The 19,412-nt window shown below is 39.8% G+C and overlaps 1 protein-coding gene across 1 annotated transcript in view; it reads right to left on the reverse strand.

The window, feature by feature from the left end:
* The window catches only part of LOC110982061 (uncharacterized), a 42,163-nt gene that overhangs the window by 20,684 nt on the left and 2,067 nt on the right, over positions 1-19,412 (reverse strand). Inside the window, exons 2-5 of the mRNA XM_022240206.2 lie at positions 13,101-13,191; positions 6,274-6,374; positions 4,533-4,765; positions 3,715-3,862 (exon numbers count right to left, since the gene is read on the reverse strand). Of these exons, the coding sequence (XP_022095898.1) occupies positions 3,715-3,862; positions 4,533-4,765; positions 6,274-6,374; positions 13,101-13,191 (573 nt within the window). The remainder of the gene's footprint in view (positions 1-3,714; positions 3,863-4,532; positions 4,766-6,273; positions 6,375-13,100; positions 13,192-19,412) is intronic.

Below are 19,412 nucleotides of genomic sequence, written 5' to 3' on the forward strand. Positions count from 1 at the left end.
CTTTCTTACACAAAGGGTTGGGGTACTGTATGGGATAAGTACTGTACAGATGCAGTGACAGTGTTGGGTTTTGATCGAGTGGGCATCATCGACATTACCCATTACTTGCTGCTGTGTGTTTGATGAATAATGCTGCTGGTATGTGTGTGCCTATAAACAATGGTTTATGACCTTGCTTTTTGAGGAGAGGTCACTCATCACAGAGATTTGAGGCCCCCCCACAAACAAAATTTCGCACTGCCCTGCAGTTATTGGATCTTGACGGGATAAGTACATACATGTATGACCACGTATCCCCACTCAGCCCAAACCCAACAGTTTACTACCTGTTGGACTTTGTTGGGCTGAGTACTGATAGAGCAAATGGACTGTTGGAATTTGGTGGGTTGAGTACATATACCACCACCCAGCAGTGAAAGGCTGTTACAATTTGATAGGTTGAGTCAGCCCACTAGAGAAAAATGCTGGGCGCTACGGTTAGTGGGACTCAAAATTTAGTAGTCATCGACTATGGTGATTATTGCTTAAACACTGCATTAAGAAACATCACAAAGAAAGTAAGTGAAACATGAAACAGAATTTGTCACCGTGATCAGAATATCGACAGGAATATAATATCAAATCGGTGCTCTAAAATATGTGATTGCCGAGCTTTCGGTAACCGAGTACCTTCTTCAGGGCAAACAGATTCAGTAAGAAAGATCAATTTAATTGAAACATAAACGTATCCCTAGTGACAAATGTGAAATATATTAAACAAGACTAAAAACCGGCATAAAGTTGCATGAGGATCACATTTTGGGGGAAAGCAAGCATGGATGTACATGTATGCATTTATCATTGAAAAAAATTAGAGAATCTTCTTTTCAGAAATGTGTTGGATCCAGCTCTTTCCTCGGACTCCACTATGTCCACTTTTTTGGGGCTTTAGAAAATTTAGTCATTGTTTTGAGGTGACCAGTGCAGATTAATGATCGCTCAGTCCCCTGCTATTTTGATAGACTGATTTCTGGTTGCACTTCTCCATGATTAATCAGCCTGTCAGTATAGACGCAGCAGACATATCACAGTGCATACTCAAAGTTGGCCTTCTCACGCTCACATCCATGACATCGAGTTGCGGTCGTCACATGCATACGTACTATAGAACTGGTTATGAATAGGCTCGTTCACAAATGGCAATATCTCCATTTTTCTTTTTCCATAATCATTGGACCATGCATAGAAAAACAAAATTTAGAAAAAAATTGTTTTAATTCATACTAAATGACAAAATGTAGAATGAGACAAAATGCTCACTTAAACTCATACTGGGCCTCTGATAATGATCATTATCAACATGCCTTAGACACCCTAGGCATACCCACTTTGAATGACAAGAGGAACTGAGTTGTGCCTTCAATCTGCTACAGATGTGAAAGTTAATTCTAAATTGAATGACATCATTCCCACTCGCTCTGCAAATGGCAGAGTGTTATCTCAGCATTCCATAGCTGAAGTGTAGAACAGATTTAAGAACAGTGATCTAATTAGATTAATTCCAACTAATTTAATGTTTTAATTACATGTATATCTATGCTCTCCATAGACTAGACTGTATTTTCAGTTTACCAATTTTTTTTTACCTTGCCATTCCTTTTTCTTTGTTAACCAATCTTGAACGTGGCTGACTTCTGACCCTATTTCAAATCAGTTCCTTTTGTTTTGGGTCCTGGATGTTTTTAGTCTTGTTTTTAATTAATTTACCTGGTAACAGTGTCATATGAAGCCATACTGTACACTGTCTAGTTGTGAGTACCGTCTTTGTCTCAGTGCTGGTGTTGTTTTTGTCATTGTCTTTGTCATTGGTATTGTCTTTGCTGTCGTCTTTGTCATTGTGGTGATGGTTGCTGGTATGGTCCCTACTATTGGTGCTGTTGTCCTTGTTCTTAATGATGATGGTTGCTGGTATGGTCCCTACTATTGGTGCTGTTGTCCTTGTTCTTAATGGTGATGGTTGCTGGTATGGTCCCTACTATTGGTGCTGTTGTCCTTGTTCTTAATGATGATGGTTGCTGGTATGGTCCCTACTATTGGTGCTGTTGTCCTTGTTCTTAATGGTGATGGTTGCTGGTATGGTCCCTACTATTGGTGCTGTTGTCCTTGTTCTTAATGATGATGGTTGCTGGTATGGTCCCTACTATTGGTGCTGTTGTCCTTGTTCTTAATGATGATGGTTGCTGGTATGGTCCCTACTATTGGTGCTGTTGTCCTTGTTCTTAATGGTGATGGTTGCTGGTATGGTCCCTACTATTGGTGCTGTTGTCCTTGTTCTTAATGGTGATGGTTGCTGGTATGGTCCCTACTATTGGTGCTGTTGTCCTTGTTCTTAATGGTGATGGTTGCTGGTATGGTCCCTACTATTGGTGCTGTTGTCCTTGTTCTTAATGGTGATGGTTGCTGGTATGGTCCCTACTATTGGTGCTGTTGTCCTTGTTCTTAATGATGATGGTTGCTGGTATGGTCCCTACTATTGGTGCTGTTGTCCTTGTTCTTAATGATGATGGTTGCTGGTATGGTCCCTACTATTGGTGCTGTTGTCCTTGTTCTTAATGATGATGGTTGCTGGTATGGTCCCTACTATTGGTGCTGTTGTCCTTGTTCTTAATGATCTATGTTCCTTTTAACTCAGTGCTAATATTTTTAGTCTTGCGTATACTCTCGCTTTTTAATGGGAATTTATCAAGTGAAAATTTGGGGGATTTGGGATTTGCATTGGAAGGACCGGCACCATTGCAGTTGAGATGAACTTTGGGGGATTATTTTCCTTTTTCTTTTGGTCATTGTAATTATGTTGATGTATTCTAAGAATATTCTTTGTATTTGAATTATCTTATTGACTGCATTTGATTTTTACCTTTGTTGGCTTGATGCAATTAAACCTTTGATTGCCACATCTTGCCTTAACAATAAACCATTTATCTATCTATCTGTGAGGGAGTTTTTTGGGAGGACACACAGAAGTACCGGTAAAAAGGGCCATCATTTCATTCATTTTTGTCCCTGACGCGCCAACCTTGTTCCCATTCATACAAGCTTGCCGCGCTATGAGGTTCAAAGGAATGTGCATGCAGCCCATGGAGTCAAGGTTGGCACCTGTATTGCTTGGCTGCAGCTTGAAATTACACATGAATCCAAAAGTACAGTTGTGGCTGCACCCACTTTCCATACACCCATGCATAAATTGAAGCTGCAGCTAAGCGATTTGAGCACAACCAGTGCGTATGTTGTATGCCGTATGATGAGGATGAGTTAACTTCTTAGACAATCTGCAGAAATTTGCAAGACTTTTTTCAGGATTCCCCCCCCCCAAATCAGAACTTTCTGTTTATAGGCCTTTTAAAACTCGAAAATTGGAACAGTTCCAATTAAATCAGAATAGTTGGCAGGTCTGCTACAGAATGCAGGGCAAAAGCAGCCACTAGCCATGTGTTTTTTTGTGGTTCTTGTATTGAAAAACTTGAATTAGCTACATCAATATCACGACGCTGATTCACGCCACTTCTGATTTTACCGCAAAATCTGACATACACTTCTAGTGGGTGACCCTTGAGCGTAACAAAGCTCTGATCTATGGAGATGTGGATATACATCTCTGGAAGGGGAAGCATGGTTGAAAACTTTGTTCCTCTCTTTATGCCTGAATGATTTTGTTGGTTGTTACAATCTACATACTTGTTCATCAGCAGCAAGATTAACAAACATTGGGATGACATCCGACTTGAGATATTCTAGTTCCACTGCTTTCGAAAATTCTCCAAGTTTACTTGCTGCAGCCCGTCTGACCATTGGGGTTTCATCAGAGCACAAGTTCCTGAAATGGCTAAATCACAACAAAATATTAAACCAATGAGACTTTGATATAAACTAACTGCCTTTGGAAGCCAACATCTTAATCAAAAACATGAGGCAAGAAAGCCAAAGGACAAACAAGCAATACATAGTCCATTTGGCAGTGGCTAACAGTTATGTCAGTTTATCCAACAGAGAATACTTGCATTGTTACTCCCACAGACTAAGTGTAAGTTGACAGTACCAATGGAGTAGTCATCTTTAATCAATAAGAAATGGGTGGCAAGACATTCGTTTTTAATGGGTTTAGGAAGTCAAAGTTTATGGGGAAAGTGTTTGGCTTGCAATAATGGTAGGGAAACCCAAGCAAGGTCAATCTTTTTGGCCTGGGAGGACAATCAATAGAAATGCAAATTTGATTTAATTTCTTTGCTATCCAAAAACTTAAAGAAATTGGGTGGATGTAAAAACAATATATTTTAGGTTTTGCTAGATGACTGACATAGTCTTACATGCGTTGGAGCAATTAAACTATTTTGAACAATTATGTGAAAAATGACAAGGTTGAGGTTAAATGGTCAATAACACAATTACAGACAGGAAATCTACTGCAACAGGATTGGACTGTCAACCTCAAAGTGTACAAGATATAATCCTTTAACACAAAGCCAAACTAGGTTTATAACCAGTTATTTTCTTACGTGCGAAGCTCTGCCCTGATGTTGTTAGAGCACTTGGCATAACACACACTGAACAAACCACAAGCTGATGTGCGAGATGTGAACCAATCCCCAGTAGACAGTCTTTTGACCAATGGGTAGAAGTATGCTTCCATATCAGCCGAGGAGTGTTCATCTGACAGCTTCCGTAAAGACTCAACAGCCTTGTCACGAACAACAGTCTCCTCAACAGTAGCTAAACTTTCCAAAGGTGGCTTCCCAGTAAACAGAGTAAAAAAACCAAATGAAGTTTTCAGTCAAGCACTCCCATAAATGTCACCAGAACCAATCATGCTGTTTCAGTACCCTCATTCTAATCAAGCTTTCCCTTGGTACTATGATACATGTATCACAATGCAACACTGTTGAAATAAGAAACGAATGCATTTAGCAGGGTTGTGTTGAAAGCAAGTACACCTGTACACTGTACATATACCAAGTAAGCCTGTTCGATATTCAGTTCTTTTCATATCGCAATATCATAAAAAAATATCGAGATATCAGATATTATCATGACGTCATTTTCCATTCATAAAATAAACACGACCGAAATCACCACATCTCGAGAGCCACGTTAAAAAAACCAAAAAAAAAAAAAAACGATATACAGGCCTTTGTATCATCTCTACATTTAGAACTCTTATATGCTGGTGGAAAGCAAATTTCAACATGGAAATTGTGGACATTAAATTATCATATATCATATCATGGCAACGTACGGAAAAGGCCATTTCCCCGCACACATTAGCCGTAAAGTTCGCTCAATAAGGCAACCCCCAGAATGGACAGAGCACATGCGTGTTACTAGAGGGGCTACTGGTACAGTGGCACTGATGCCCTCACCTCATTTCTAAGTCGTCATTTATTTCTCACAAGTTGGCATGTTTCACTTCGTCCCTTTTCTACAAGACCACAAAAAATCCTTTGTGTAAGTCGGCAATAAAAATATCGTGCTTCGGTATTGGTTTCCTTTCCTTGGTTGCCTAAATGCGTCAAGCCACAATACCCACACTGTCTGACTGATGCATGCACGTGGTTGAGTACATCAATACGAGGGACCCCTCTTGGGCTACACGCATGCGCTCTGACCATTTTGGGGTTGCTTTATTGAACGAACTTAACATGTAGGCTGTTTTCCATTACTCAACTTCCTCTCCGTTCAGGCTTCAACTGATTAATTAGCAGCTGGAAGAAGCTTTCGAACAAAGTTGCCAAAATTTGTTTTGTACTTCATTGATCATGTGCTAAAATCAATGAAGTGAACAAGGCATCATCCATTTTTCATTATTTTGATGAGCACATGAAATATATAGTACTCTTAACCTTTGACCCCAATCCGCCATAAACAGTAGGCAAGAAAATGATGACCAACCATCATTTTCAGTTTATGACAAGCATGTTACACAGACTATTAACTCACCGCTCCCAAGTAACCATACATTTTGTGCACTTGTGAAGATGAAAGAAGTGGATGGCCCTTAGAATGATTGAACTCAATCAATTTGTACAGAAATTCCCTTAATGATGAGTACCTTGAGGTATCACTATTTATCTTATTACCTGGCCTTGAGGTCTTACAAAATAGTACACATGCACACAGACACATACATGTACAAGACTAGTGATAAAACACTTCCATTTTTACCAGCTGCAAACTGTTATCAGTTTGAATCCCTATTTGGCTTGCATGTCTCCACTAATATTACTAAGGAGTTGTACTCACCAAAAGAGAGTGAACAAATTCTGGCCCACCAACCAATGCAGTAAAATTCCCGAGCTGTTCCGCCAATGCCAGCAACACTTCATCCTCATCATAAATAGTATCTTTAGAAGGAATAAGATACAACGTACAGTGTATGTAAAAAAGAGAGAGACTCAGGCAGGTACATGTACATGTACTACTGGTAGGTAAGGTTAATATTTAAGTACAGAACTCTCAGTTGACTGATACCGAACCTTTGTAATCCTAAATTTCATTTTGTCTTTTCTAATTATTTCCAAATGTAAAACCATCCTCTATTAAGTTGTAACTGCAGCCCCCACTTTTCCATTCACCGCACTTACATGTACATACAATGTACTGTCCATGTACATGTAAGAGGTCCCTACATATACAGTACATGTATGTGGTTCTTGTGATGTAACTTATTGCAAGTGGGTAGAAACATGTAAAACAATTGCTTGTTAGAAATACACTCAAAAATACAATTGAAATATTCATGACAAAAATAAAAACCATGACAGTAGAAATATAAAGAACAATGCACTGGGACAGCTATAGAACTATTAAAAGCGACAATATCATGTAACTTTTCCCTCATCCACAAGACGTGCCACACACAGACCTTTGCATGTTAGGGGTGGACAATAGATGGCTTATTGAGGGATTCATTTTTTATGCAATAAGCCTTCTGCGAGTTAACTTTAACCTAAACCTGGTATACTGAGTTCTTTAAATTCACGTGAACATAGAAACTTGAATTTTCCTTACTAAAACCACTGTTGCTATACCTCGCGATTCGGGGTAAGCTTTTGCTTAGTTACATGAGAGATGCCTTGCAACAAAACACTGTTCTCACTAGATAAGAAGGGCACAAAGGAACCAGTCCATTCCAGAGATGGTGGTCGCTATGCGAAAGCTTGCCCCGAATCACAAGGTAGAGCAACAGTGTCTTTAGTCTGGGGAATTCAAATCGTTATGTTTATGTGCAGTCAGATAACTCGGAGCACCAGATTTAAATTTAACTTGCAAATGGTTTATTGATGTTTCCGCTCACAGTGCAGAAATGGTGTTCTTTTCGTTGTGATTTTTCCTGTTTTCTGTTTCATCTTCTTCTTTAAAACACATTGAGTGTGTACACAGGTTTTTCAACGTGGGACTTTGGTCACTCTGCAAACTTCCATCCTTATCAAAGTTATACCAAGGAAAGACCTTGTTGCAAAGATAATCCTAGACCGTTCTTGTTGACATACACTAGTATCTCCAGAAGAAAACAAGGTATTTAGAAATTCTTTGTCACAAGACATTTGGTGATTGAAGCTGATCTGCATAGCATTTAGAAATGTTTGTGGCCCAGTCCACATGTGGGTTGGGTTTTCAATCCCTACCTGATTCCGTGGGTTTTACCCAGAATATTTGTCCCACCTCTAAAAACTGTACACATAACTACTTCTCATTGTCTCCTCTCTACAGGTTTCGTGAGCGCCAGTGCCAAGAGTGCTTTTGAGGAATCCTTGGTCTCAATAACTCAAACCTCAGGGGAATAATAAAATCTTTGTATTTCTGAATTTCAAACCAACAAAGGTTCTGAGGTCTCAGAGTCATAATACACATACACGCACTGGTAGGCCTGTGCCGGGTACCCAGGTACCCGCCTGTCACTATCGAAACCCATTTCCATTTTTTCGGGCCGGGTACCCATACAAAAAAATTAATTAAATCAGCAACAAACATCCATGTATAAAATGTCTGTGAAATGTCATACTGAGGGGCAGACTTCAAAAATCACCATGCTGCTGAAAACCCGGTCCCGTGGTCATACATGAAACTTCAGTTTGGAGATCAACAGCTACATGTACTGTTGTTATCTACATGTACATGTACACCGCCTTTGTACTGCAGTCGTTTTCCTAGTTCCTGATTTTCCTAGTTAACAAGAACGAAAAAAGGACTAAAATTCACGTAGCGATAGGTCATTCACTACGTGTGATTTCAAATACTTTTTATATTGAATAGTCATATACACTTTTGCATCTGATGTCTGCTTAATCAAAATGACTTTTCGAGTTTCCATTTTTTGTTAATAGTCATATACACTTTTGCATCTGATGTCTGCTTAATCAAAATGACTTTTAGAGTTTCCATTTTTTGTTAATTGACCGAAAAATGAAAGCTTTTTCCACTACTTTCGAATCGCGCAGCTTTGCCACTTAAACTCAACTACACAGGCACAGCAGAAATGTATGTGACGTAATGGGTTCGTCAACTGTGCGATGCGGGGGAGAGTACCGTTGATAGCTCGCTGTACAGTTGAAAACTCAAGTCAAACATTACGCAGTTTCTACTTTTTAATTCATTGGAATTCTTATTTTTGATTTGATTTTCTCAAAATTAAGAAATTCTTTATTAAAAAAAGCAACTTTTTACAATGGTTTTGGCTGAAAATGGATTTTTTGCATGGTTACATTTTATTCGTGAAGAAGTTTTTGTCTTGATCCGAAACTGATCCAGAACTAGGAAAGGTGTCGTCACTTTTGTCGATCCTGTGATCCAAATATAAAAGGTTAGATTTTGAAAAAAGCTCTCATCTGTTCTGATGTTCCTTGTGAAAATTTGTTTTGTGTTTCATATACATGTACCAACAAAAGGACAATTTGCAAACTGACGGTAACAATTTCGTTTGATAAAAAGTCAAGAGAGATTAACCCTGACGTTTAAAACAATGTGCTGCTTGCTTCCTATGTACGAAAAAGAGCCGTGTTTCGGGCACATGGTCCACCGGGGTCGCATGCAATGCCATTTTTTTATTAAGTGATCTCTTTTCTGGGTACCCAATGTTGACAAAAAACGGGTACCCGGTTCCAAGAATACGCAGAAATGCACACCCCTGCGCACTGGGTATCTAATCAAAACTAACTCACTGCATAGCAGCGTTTTTGTGTGTTTTTTCTTTGTTTTATTAATTCTAATGGTACACAGTTTTGCTGAAAAGTCATCATTTTACCAAGATTTTGTTGTTCTTACATAAAAGATTCTTTTCTATCAATTAACAAATGAAATGGCAAACCTTTTGTATTTTTCATTCGATTGTATTTCAGCACTTGAGTTTCTTGTGTGTAGTCCAATGACCACTGTAGAGTCAGCAAAAGGATTGCATGGTACAATTGGGATTGCAGTAGCAATCAGACTAGCCTGCACAAAATCGGCCCCCAACCCCAAATGTGTGATGTATCCAAACTATTTTTCAGACGCACACTGTATACATGTACATGTACAGTCGACTCACGTTATTACGAAATTGGCTTCAACAAAATTCCAGTTATAACAAACACACTTCTGTGGGCAAAAATGTGCACATTTCTATGGGGAGAAAATCTGTTACAACGAAATCACATTGGAACAAATTCCTGTTACAACAAAAGGTTTTTGTGACTCCATTGCATGAAAACCATTGTTGACAACCCATTTTTAATGAGCATTTTTAACCTTAACTGCCCAAAAACCTGCCATACTCCAACTGCAGGTTTTGTGAGGTTTTGGCAGGTTTGGTACCGTACCTGTGGAACTTCTTGTTGAATTTTGTGAGACTTGGGATGAAAGGCCCAGGGAGATGGTGTTGGATTCTGTGTGAATTGGGACACACACAGGTCATTGTGTGCAGTGTCTGGCTTGCTGTACCCATTGTTGGACTATGCTTGATTTTGTCAGCTTTGGTACTGTTCAGTGCAAGTCATCCTATACTGCATAGACCCATCCATCATGTCCATACCATATTGTTCAAACTCCAACGGGCTCATTCTGTTGGCGTTTACCAGGTTTGGTACAGTAACCTGCATGTACAAGCACATAGACAAGTACATGAACCTGTTGGATTTTGTGAGGTTCAGTATGCTTTCTAGTGCAGGAGCCTAGGGGGTTAGGGTTAATGAACATTTATGAATTGTGGTGGTGAAAACAGTGGGTCGCAGTGGGTGAGTGAACTCAGTGGTCATGTAGCGAGTCGAAAATCAAGACAAATGGAAAGTTAAATAAAGTTAAATATATCTCTCCATGACACAATTTGTGTTGGAAAGACTACTTACATGTACATGGATGGGGGCTCCATTGGATGAGTCTTTACATTTTTGAAGGTACACACAGGCCTACATGTGCATGCCGTTTAATTACTATTAGTGTTAGCTTCATAGTCATCCATGGCAAATGAAAGTCTTTTCAAAATCCCTGGATCAATGCTTTCATGTATATTCAGCGTTCTCCCCATGTACAAACTTGCATATCGGGCCCCGATACGCAAAATTTTATTTCTGCCCGATGCGCGAAAGCCGGGCCGATACCCATTTTTTCATCCCCAATAAGCACGATATATTTATATATCTTACATAGTGCAGATTGCATGTCCGGAAAATTGGCGGCCATAATGCACACCGTACATGTACATTGGCCGGTGTCACATGAAATCTGAACTTCCATCATAGGCGTCGTACATGCACTAACGCGCGTATGTGTGTTTTCTCTGTGCCATGTGCTAAATATGCTAGTGGGGCTGCATTTACGAAGGTTAAAACTTTATACTACACCATTCGCAGAACTTACAACATCGACCCCACACACATTTTTTTCATGGCAGCAGCCGTAGCCCTGTGTAACAGTATTAATGGCATCTACAACGGGGACAATATTTCCACGCCATGACTTCACAACATGTTGGTTAACCACAATGGAAATCCCCCATAGTTTTGAAAAATCCTGGGGAGAACCCTGATATTTGCTTTTTATCTCACATGCACATTAAACATGTCATATGACAGTCATGTTTATTATTCTAAACACATCACAGCATATTTGATTAATCATAACCAAGAGATCTTTTTGATATCATTAACATCAGCCATGTTCACATGTATGCATACATACACAATTGGACCTATACACCGTACACGCATAGTACCGAAACCACTGCACTGTGTTCTACCTATATGTAAAACAAATTTTGGATACAACAAACATTTCTAACTTCAGGGATCTGCCGCTGCCGGTCGGCGCCGGTCGGACCCGACCGGAGGGAAGAATTGCCGACCGCCACAATCTGCCAAATCAACTTTTCTGACCGGCACGTATTCCCGATAAGAACCCAAATAAAATAGCATCTTAGTCGAGGGATCAATCGTGAAGATATGAAGATCGTGAAGAAACCATAAAATTTCTTCGTAAATTTCACTTTGCACTGCCATGCATATCGTCTGCGCACCCACGAGTGCATATGCAACATATCTGGACCAAATATTAACATAAACCAATAGGAGGCTTTGTTACGCGCAATGCACGTGTACATAGTGCGTAACGAATCTTTCCATTAGTTGGAAGGCCATACATAGGCTTGCATATGCAACGCTCTCAGTGCGCGAAGATCGGAAAACCCCCTCTCCATGATGTACAGCGTTGTTTGTCTAGTTCCGCATTTTACCCAGTTCCACAACTTGAAAAGAAAATTTGGCTTAACTTTCAGAAAGACAAAATTGCAAATGACCCCATTCACACTTCGTTTAAACACTTAAAAATCTGGCAGAAAAACAATTTTACATGTACTTGCAAAACTGACAATCGACCGTGACTGTTTTTCGCTGCGCCGACCACGGTTAGCAACATTCGGTGCATGTATTTTCTGCTCGATGTTGCATAAAACGATCATTGCGATCGTTTTTTAAACCAACGATTGCACCGCATTCGTTAATTGTTGTTTATCCCACGGTGAAAATAATAACTCCGCAATTTTTTTATTCAAAAGTAACAGCATGATTTTGCCTTTTCCGAAAACGAGTTCCATATGGCAAGATACACGCGCTCAGTATGCACATGACACATGGCCAGATGTGTCAGAAAAGCAAATGGCCAATCTACATTATGTTCATGTAGACTTTGAAATGACTGTTCAGAAAATCCCTGCACACATTTATGAATGTCGTTATCCCATATGCTACTGTACGAACTTTCGTACAATGAAAATAAGGAAAATATTCCGCCAAGATTTTGCATGTTTCGCCTTATTTTCAACACACAAAAAAAAATGAAAAATGAATTGAATAGCAATGAAAAATTATGGGCATCATAGAGATAGAAATTAATTCAATATCTAAGGGATTTACAAAATAAAATCAATATTTATTTCTACTCTTTTTTATCTAATTCAATTGCCCGTCTAAAATTATCACCTCATCCTAGTTGACCAAAATTACAAATTTTCAATTTTTTTATTAAATTTCAGAAATTTCAGACATGAGATCCCTAATTCTAGGCTGTGTATACACAGTGCTGTTTCCGGCCATCTGGGGGCTTTTGGATTCCAAAAATTTTCGGGTACGCTCCGCACCAACCGATGGTGGCGCTCCGCTTAGATAGTCCTGCCGGCACTAAAACCATCCTGGGCAGAACCCTGTAACTTGGACATGCGGATTTCGTAATAACACGAGTGGACTGTAATCAGAAACAGAACTTTTTTTGGGCCTGATTCATTGTTAGTCTTATCATGCAACACATTGACACACCTGTACAATAAACCTCCTCATAGGGTACATACTTATAATAACCTAACCATGCTGTATAACAGTATTACTATACAATGCAATAACTGGACACAATGAACGCTGGCATTGTGAACTTATGGACCATTCATCCTGGCCAATAAAGAAGGTTCTTATGGAGAAAGTGTTCCTCTCAAAAATGTTTTCCCTATAAGAACTGGCACTGTGCAGTTGGGGCTGCTGGTGTGTTTGTTGTGACAGACATTTTGTCTTCACCACTTCATAAGTTATACCATGACAGATTTTTCTAACCTGTTAGGAAAGGTATGAGTTCACTGCGAGTCCTCTCCACACCAAGAGCCAATGCTATGGTAGACAGCTTCTTGATGCTGTTGAGTCGTAACTGTAAGTAACAAGAAATTAAAACCTTGAGCATTTTGTGTGAGCTCCATAATCGTTCTCGATCTACATGACCACAGCAACATCATATTTATGGGCAGCTATTGGCATGACATAACAAAGTAAACAGAAAGAATGTCTTCAAACATTGTTTCCTGGAAGTTATCTTGTTAATTTTTAGGGGAAAAATAGAAATGGCAGTGGATTTTTGTTATCATGAATTTCTGTTGACATTGGAAGGGCTGATGTTGACACTGCCTCCAAACTTTTTTTCTAGATTTCGGAACATTCCTTTTTTATATTAAAATTTGTAGTACCTGTTAACATAGAAGAATAAGAAGTTAATGAAAGTTCATTCAGTCAAATATCAACCTTTCTATATTGACAAGTAAGAGTCATATTCTTTGCTAACCTAAAATTCTGGCACTTCAGAAAGCTGTCGTTTAGCAAACGCATCAGATGTTGCCTTCAGTACTTTCAATCTTTTCAATGCACATGAGCATGCTGATGCTGATGTCTCACAAGCTGACAAGCATTGTCTTGAGCAAGGGTGCAATACAGTGATTAGATAAGATACATGTACATAATTCCAGCTGAAATTGGCATAAAAGTCAGGCAGGGTTGTCCCTTTTGGGCAGTCAAAAGTCGCCAGTATTCAGCTTGGTGATCGTAATACATCCATGTACATGTACAACATGCCAATGATCGTGTAGCGCACCGTGTACATGTAACACAGCATCACTTTTCCATGCATACTTCTTGTCAGGCTACAGCAAAAGTGTCTTTTTCGCGCGCGTGTAATGCATGCTGATTGGATGAACAAAGCACTTGTAACATATCCAAGTAAACAATGCTGACTCCGCCAAACATTTGAATAACAGGTGATCAATCAAACTGCTCAATTTTGCCTATGCAATTTTCATCATGTTTCGAAGTAAATGTAGTTGTGCAGAGATCCAATCATGTAGCTTCTTTGGCTTACGTAGGCAGAGCTCGTGAACGAGACACAGCTTCTCAACATAACAGAGGCTAGAGGTCATCCAGTCAATGATATCACCGCCATAAATAGGCTCTCTAGGGTAAGTCCTCTCCAACAGAACCAAACTTTACACAGACACAATGGTCGAACTGCTTGAAAATGCACTTGGAATATGGACAAAATTTTGTCATGTAAAAGGTAAACAACTCACTCCACAAATCCTCCTTTTTATCATCTTTGCTTGATTTTCTTGCGCAAATGGCATAGCTAGAGAAAATCTTTGACACCCAACCTGAATACTGAATACTAATACTGAAAATCAATTTTTCACACATATCCAACTTCAGGCACCAATTACTAAAAACAAAGTTTTGGGGAACGTTCCTCATTATGACATGGGAGGTCACTGGATACCATTCGTGAAAGTCCAGAATTGTATGACAACAGTGACAAATGATTTATTACAGTGTCTACATAAAAAAGTCTAATAAGCCCATAAAATTTTGAAAATAAAAAAAGTTGGCTTTTATAAATAATCAGAGGGGAAAATAATGTGTGAAAGCCGAGGGGATTTTGAACACAGATTTTCCTCATGAGAGCTTTAACATGAGAGTCAATATGAAGGCAAAGGTGGCGAGTATGTTCCATTAACCCTAACTGCCCAAAACCTGCCATACTCCAACAGCAGGTTTTGTGAGGTTTTGGCAGGTTTGGTACTGTACCTGAGGAACTTGTTGAATTTTGTGAGACTTGGGATGAAAGGCCCAGGGAAATGGTGTTGGATTCTGTGTGAGTTGGGACACACAGGGTTCATTGTGTGCAGTGTCTGGCTTGCTGTACCAATTGTTGGACTATGCTTGATTTTGTCAGGTTTGGTACTGTTCAGTGCAAGTCATCCTATACTGCATAGACCCATCCATACCATATCACTCAAACTCCAACGGGCTCATTCTGTTGGAGTTTATCAGGTTTGGTACACTACCCTGCATGTACAAGTACATAGACAAGTACATGAACCTGTTGGATTTTGTGAGGTTCAGTATGCTTTCTAGTGCAGGAGCCTAGGGGGTTAGGGTTAAAAAGGAGAGTTTTCCTTTGGTGGAAAAGCCCCCAAAATTGCAATTTGAAAGAAATGGGTGCGCACTGGCTTCATTTAATCCTCTACCATGTGTTTTGTCCTTGAGGGGAAATACATTGATCGCAGATAAATTCACTGCTCCCCTATTTCCATCAATCAGCTTGATATTGTGTGCACTTTTTTGCTATCAGTAGACTTGCTTTCTCTAATTTAGGTAATGCTTTGTCATAAAAACTGTGAGTTATAAAGTAGTTGCCTTGGTCTGAAAAATTATTTCACGCTCGAAGATTTTCTGTACCTGATTCAGATGTTTTTGGAGCAATTCAAAAGTGTTGCCTGCATGGCACATTCATCAATCCTGTATGGCCAACCAAATCGCTATATCTTTGAAAACGATTTTGTGATGCCTACGACATACAACAGAATGTGAAATTACGGTCAGACATCGGACATTTTCCGAGCACTTATTGTGTTTGTCCGAACGAAATCAAAGATGCTCAGACAAATTGTCCAACCAACACATCAACAACAGCTCTTAAAATATCAACACAATATATGGGATTACGGCGTCCAATCTATTATTAGATTTGTGTTAGAATTGCGTTAATTATGCGATCAGGGCTGATCGCTCATCACCGGCCAATGTCATTTATTTGCACAGACATGAAATCACCCCATAATACTTTGCACTGTCACAGTGGTGAAAACACATGCTCGAAACTGTATGCATTAAACGAATCTGCCGCCACGCCGCACCCATGCAAAAGAATGCGTGATGGATATTTAGCAACCAATACCAGTCTGTACTGTACATATACTGCATCTGCTGTATGTAAACACTCTTCATCGGCCTTACACACCTCTAATATAAAAGGCTACAGGCCTGAAAGATATCCATGTTTAATGTTTTGTTGCAAGAGGTTTTCTGCAAGTTAATTCACAGAACTTGGTCTCTTATTTATGTCTGTATTTTCTGTGTTCATGAGTGTAATTTGAGGTTGTTCTGCTCATGGCACTAGGATTAGCGCCCGCTGGTCTGGATGCATCACGCACACTTACCACACGAATGCGATACACGGACATTGTTGGCCAGTTTGCCATCGTGATTGCCATCATGATTGTGTGAACTGTTCATAATTTTCTTGTGAATTGCTGTTTGTAGAAATTTTTACATAGATTAGGACAGGTGTTCATCACTTTTTGAGATACTTTTGGAGGCTGTCGCCCAACAAATGCCATTTAATCAGCACAGAATTGCCCTCCAACAAAAAAAAAAGTACAGCACATTGCATCATGTATTTTTGACCTAACTAATAAAAGACTGTATGTATGCAGTAGGCCTTAGTTAAATAACAATAATTGTGGATTCTGAGTAATCTTTGGCAAGTGTTGATCCAATTTGAGCAAGCAAATTTATGACATGGCCTGCCCGATCACGCAAACTAAAAAAAAAACATCGTCGCAGCCTGCACCTGAACAAGGATTGCTCAATGCAGCTGCGTTGCGGTTCTGGTAGGACCAGGGGGTGGGGGGGAAAAAGGTGAATTTTGACCCCTGGCACAGTGACACTGCACGTTCCAACTCTACCTTTGATATAATATGGCAGATCAAAAGATGTTAACCCTAACCCCCTAGGCTCTTGCACTAGGAAGCATACTGAACCTCACAAAATCCAACAGGTTCATGTACTTGTCTATGTACTTGTACATGCAGGTTAGTGTACCAAACCTGATAAACTCCAACAGAATGAGCCCGTTGGAGTTTGAGTGATATGGTATGGATGGGTCTATGCAGTATAGGATGACTTGCATTGAACAGTACCAAACCTGACAAAATCAAGCATAGTCCAACAATTGGTACAGCAAGTCAGACACTGCACACAATGACTCCTGTGTGTCCCAACTCACACAGAATCCAACACCATCTCCCTGGGCCTTTCATCCCAAGTCTCACAAAATTCAACAGCAGGTTCCTACGGTACGGTACCAAACCTGCCAAAACCTGCCAAAACCTGCTGTTGGAGTATGGCAGGTTTTGGGCAGTTAGGGTTAATGGCAGAACAAAATTGATTCTGTTATGACATTTTATCTGAGCACTTTTTGGGTCTAATTTCGCACTCTGTAAAAGATGAACTACTGACCAGGTTTCCCAGGAATTAGAAGATAACTTGAGCTGCAGGAAAACAGAATATTTTTCATGTTGAAAACTAGGAAAATCACTGCTCTGGTCAACAAAGGCCCGGCTGTGTTTGTGTGTAGTGTATGCATGTTTATACTCAGCAGATCGAATTGTGGTGCTGGCGTTCTGTTATACAGGGGTCAGCGTGTTTCGTGTTTGCGGTTAACTCCTTTTTGTGTCTGTTTGCAGGCATGTGAATGGGCACAAACAAAAAACCCTGATAATATTTTTTGATGAAATTAATCCTAGGGAGACTATTGCAAGTGCAGAGTGCAAAACCCTTACGGCGTGGGGTCTGGGGACCCACTTAAGGGCCCCGGAAAATTTTGGATTCTAGATGCGCTGTGGTGTAATCTGAGGCAATTCATGGCCCCTTTGCCTCTAATTTATTGAAGCAAAATCTTCTCAGTTATAAGGACATTTCTCATTTTTTTTAATTACTCTGATTTTGTTTTACTAATTAACTGGACTTGTAAAACCTGTGATGTAGTTCGTTCTCCTTTCACGAAAGTGTTTGTGGTTCTTCTCGTACTTAACTGCATCCTGTATCAATGCTTTCGCTCCGGAAGTACTGCACCTGATACAAACACAACACCACTCACACCATGCTTCTCCAGGGTCGTACAGCTTAAGAAAGCAGTCGCCCACCACATGCTCATCTTACGTTTCAGAAAGTAATAATTTGTCACACCTCGATCAGTTCCACTTGTTTTTTACTGATATATCAATCCCTTTCTGATCGGCAGCCCCCCCGCTCAATGAACTTCAAGTTCTTTCCTTTTGCCATGATTTTGATTTTGTTTCCTGACTGCACGTGTGTACGGTACCTACGTACAGCGTGGCACTTCGACCATATAGAGTACATGAACACGTACCAATTTCCAAAAGCCACTTCGCACATGGCCAGCCAGCCATGAGGCCTAAAGCCTCGCAGTGCTGCCAAGAATTTATGTCTCTATGAAATACAGACCCATTTGGAGTAATGCGCATGCGTATGTATAATAATTAGAAGAATGGCCAGTCATGTGAGAGGAATTAACCAATAACAGGTAAGAGTCTGATTTTTATGGGTCAGATTTTTGTGGACACCGGGCATTCACGCCAAGTGGCTGTGGCGAAGCCCGAGCTCGCGACAGCACTCTTCACGGGTTCCCTCCTTTGGTTACGCAAAGAGAATTCAGGTTTTGTGAAAATCTGCGAAATTAGATCCTCGTACATTTCGAAGGGTCCCGAAGCGTCGTGTAAATCAAATTGTTTCAAAATACAAATTTCAGTTTTAGGGAAATTTTGTGCACTGCGTGGTCAACTAACATTTACCCCCTACAACTTGCCCCCTTCCCCTAAATTTTATTCCATTTTTACACTGAACTTGAAGACCTCAAATTTAAAGGTGAAAAAAAAATGGAATTCTAGTTAAACCAGAAAGATTCCCATGCCCGTGTTTGACTCAATACACGCTGACATGTAAAGCATGTTTGCGTGTTGGCTAAAATTCTGACCTATACCGTAAACTTGATGGATGGAACAATCAACACTGTGGACAAAAACTGTGGAAAAACGTTGCATTTTCAGCATGCCTCTACTACGAGACTTGTGTAAAAGATACACACTGTTTTCAGCCGTATCTCCAGTGACATTTTGGGGTTATATCATTAATACATAATGTTTCTAAAATTGGCGAAAAAGGGACTCACAGAAACCCATTTTTCCAGCCACAGGCCTAAATGTGAAAAGTGTTCAATTTTTATAATGTTAATTTTGAAAAATTGTCTTTCCACCTCTTCTTCAAAGGTTAATTGGGGAGAGGTTTTCCTTTCCTTACCTCTTAAAAAAAGGCGATTTGCAACACATTAGAGTCCAAGTTACTTGGACCAACCTTAGCTGGTAAGGTAGCTTCTGAGTTCCAAAATTCATTTCTGTTTTGCAGAGATTTTGCATGGATATTGTGTCTTCTAGTTCTAGCAGTATCAGGCTACTGGCATTCTTTAGG

Source organism: Acanthaster planci, linkage group LG10, assembly GCF_054643075.1.
Source record: "Acanthaster planci isolate LZ-2023a linkage group LG10, COTS_SCS, whole genome shotgun sequence".
In the NCBI taxonomy this organism is placed as follows: domain Eukaryota; kingdom Metazoa; phylum Echinodermata; class Asteroidea; order Valvatida; family Acanthasteridae; genus Acanthaster; species Acanthaster planci.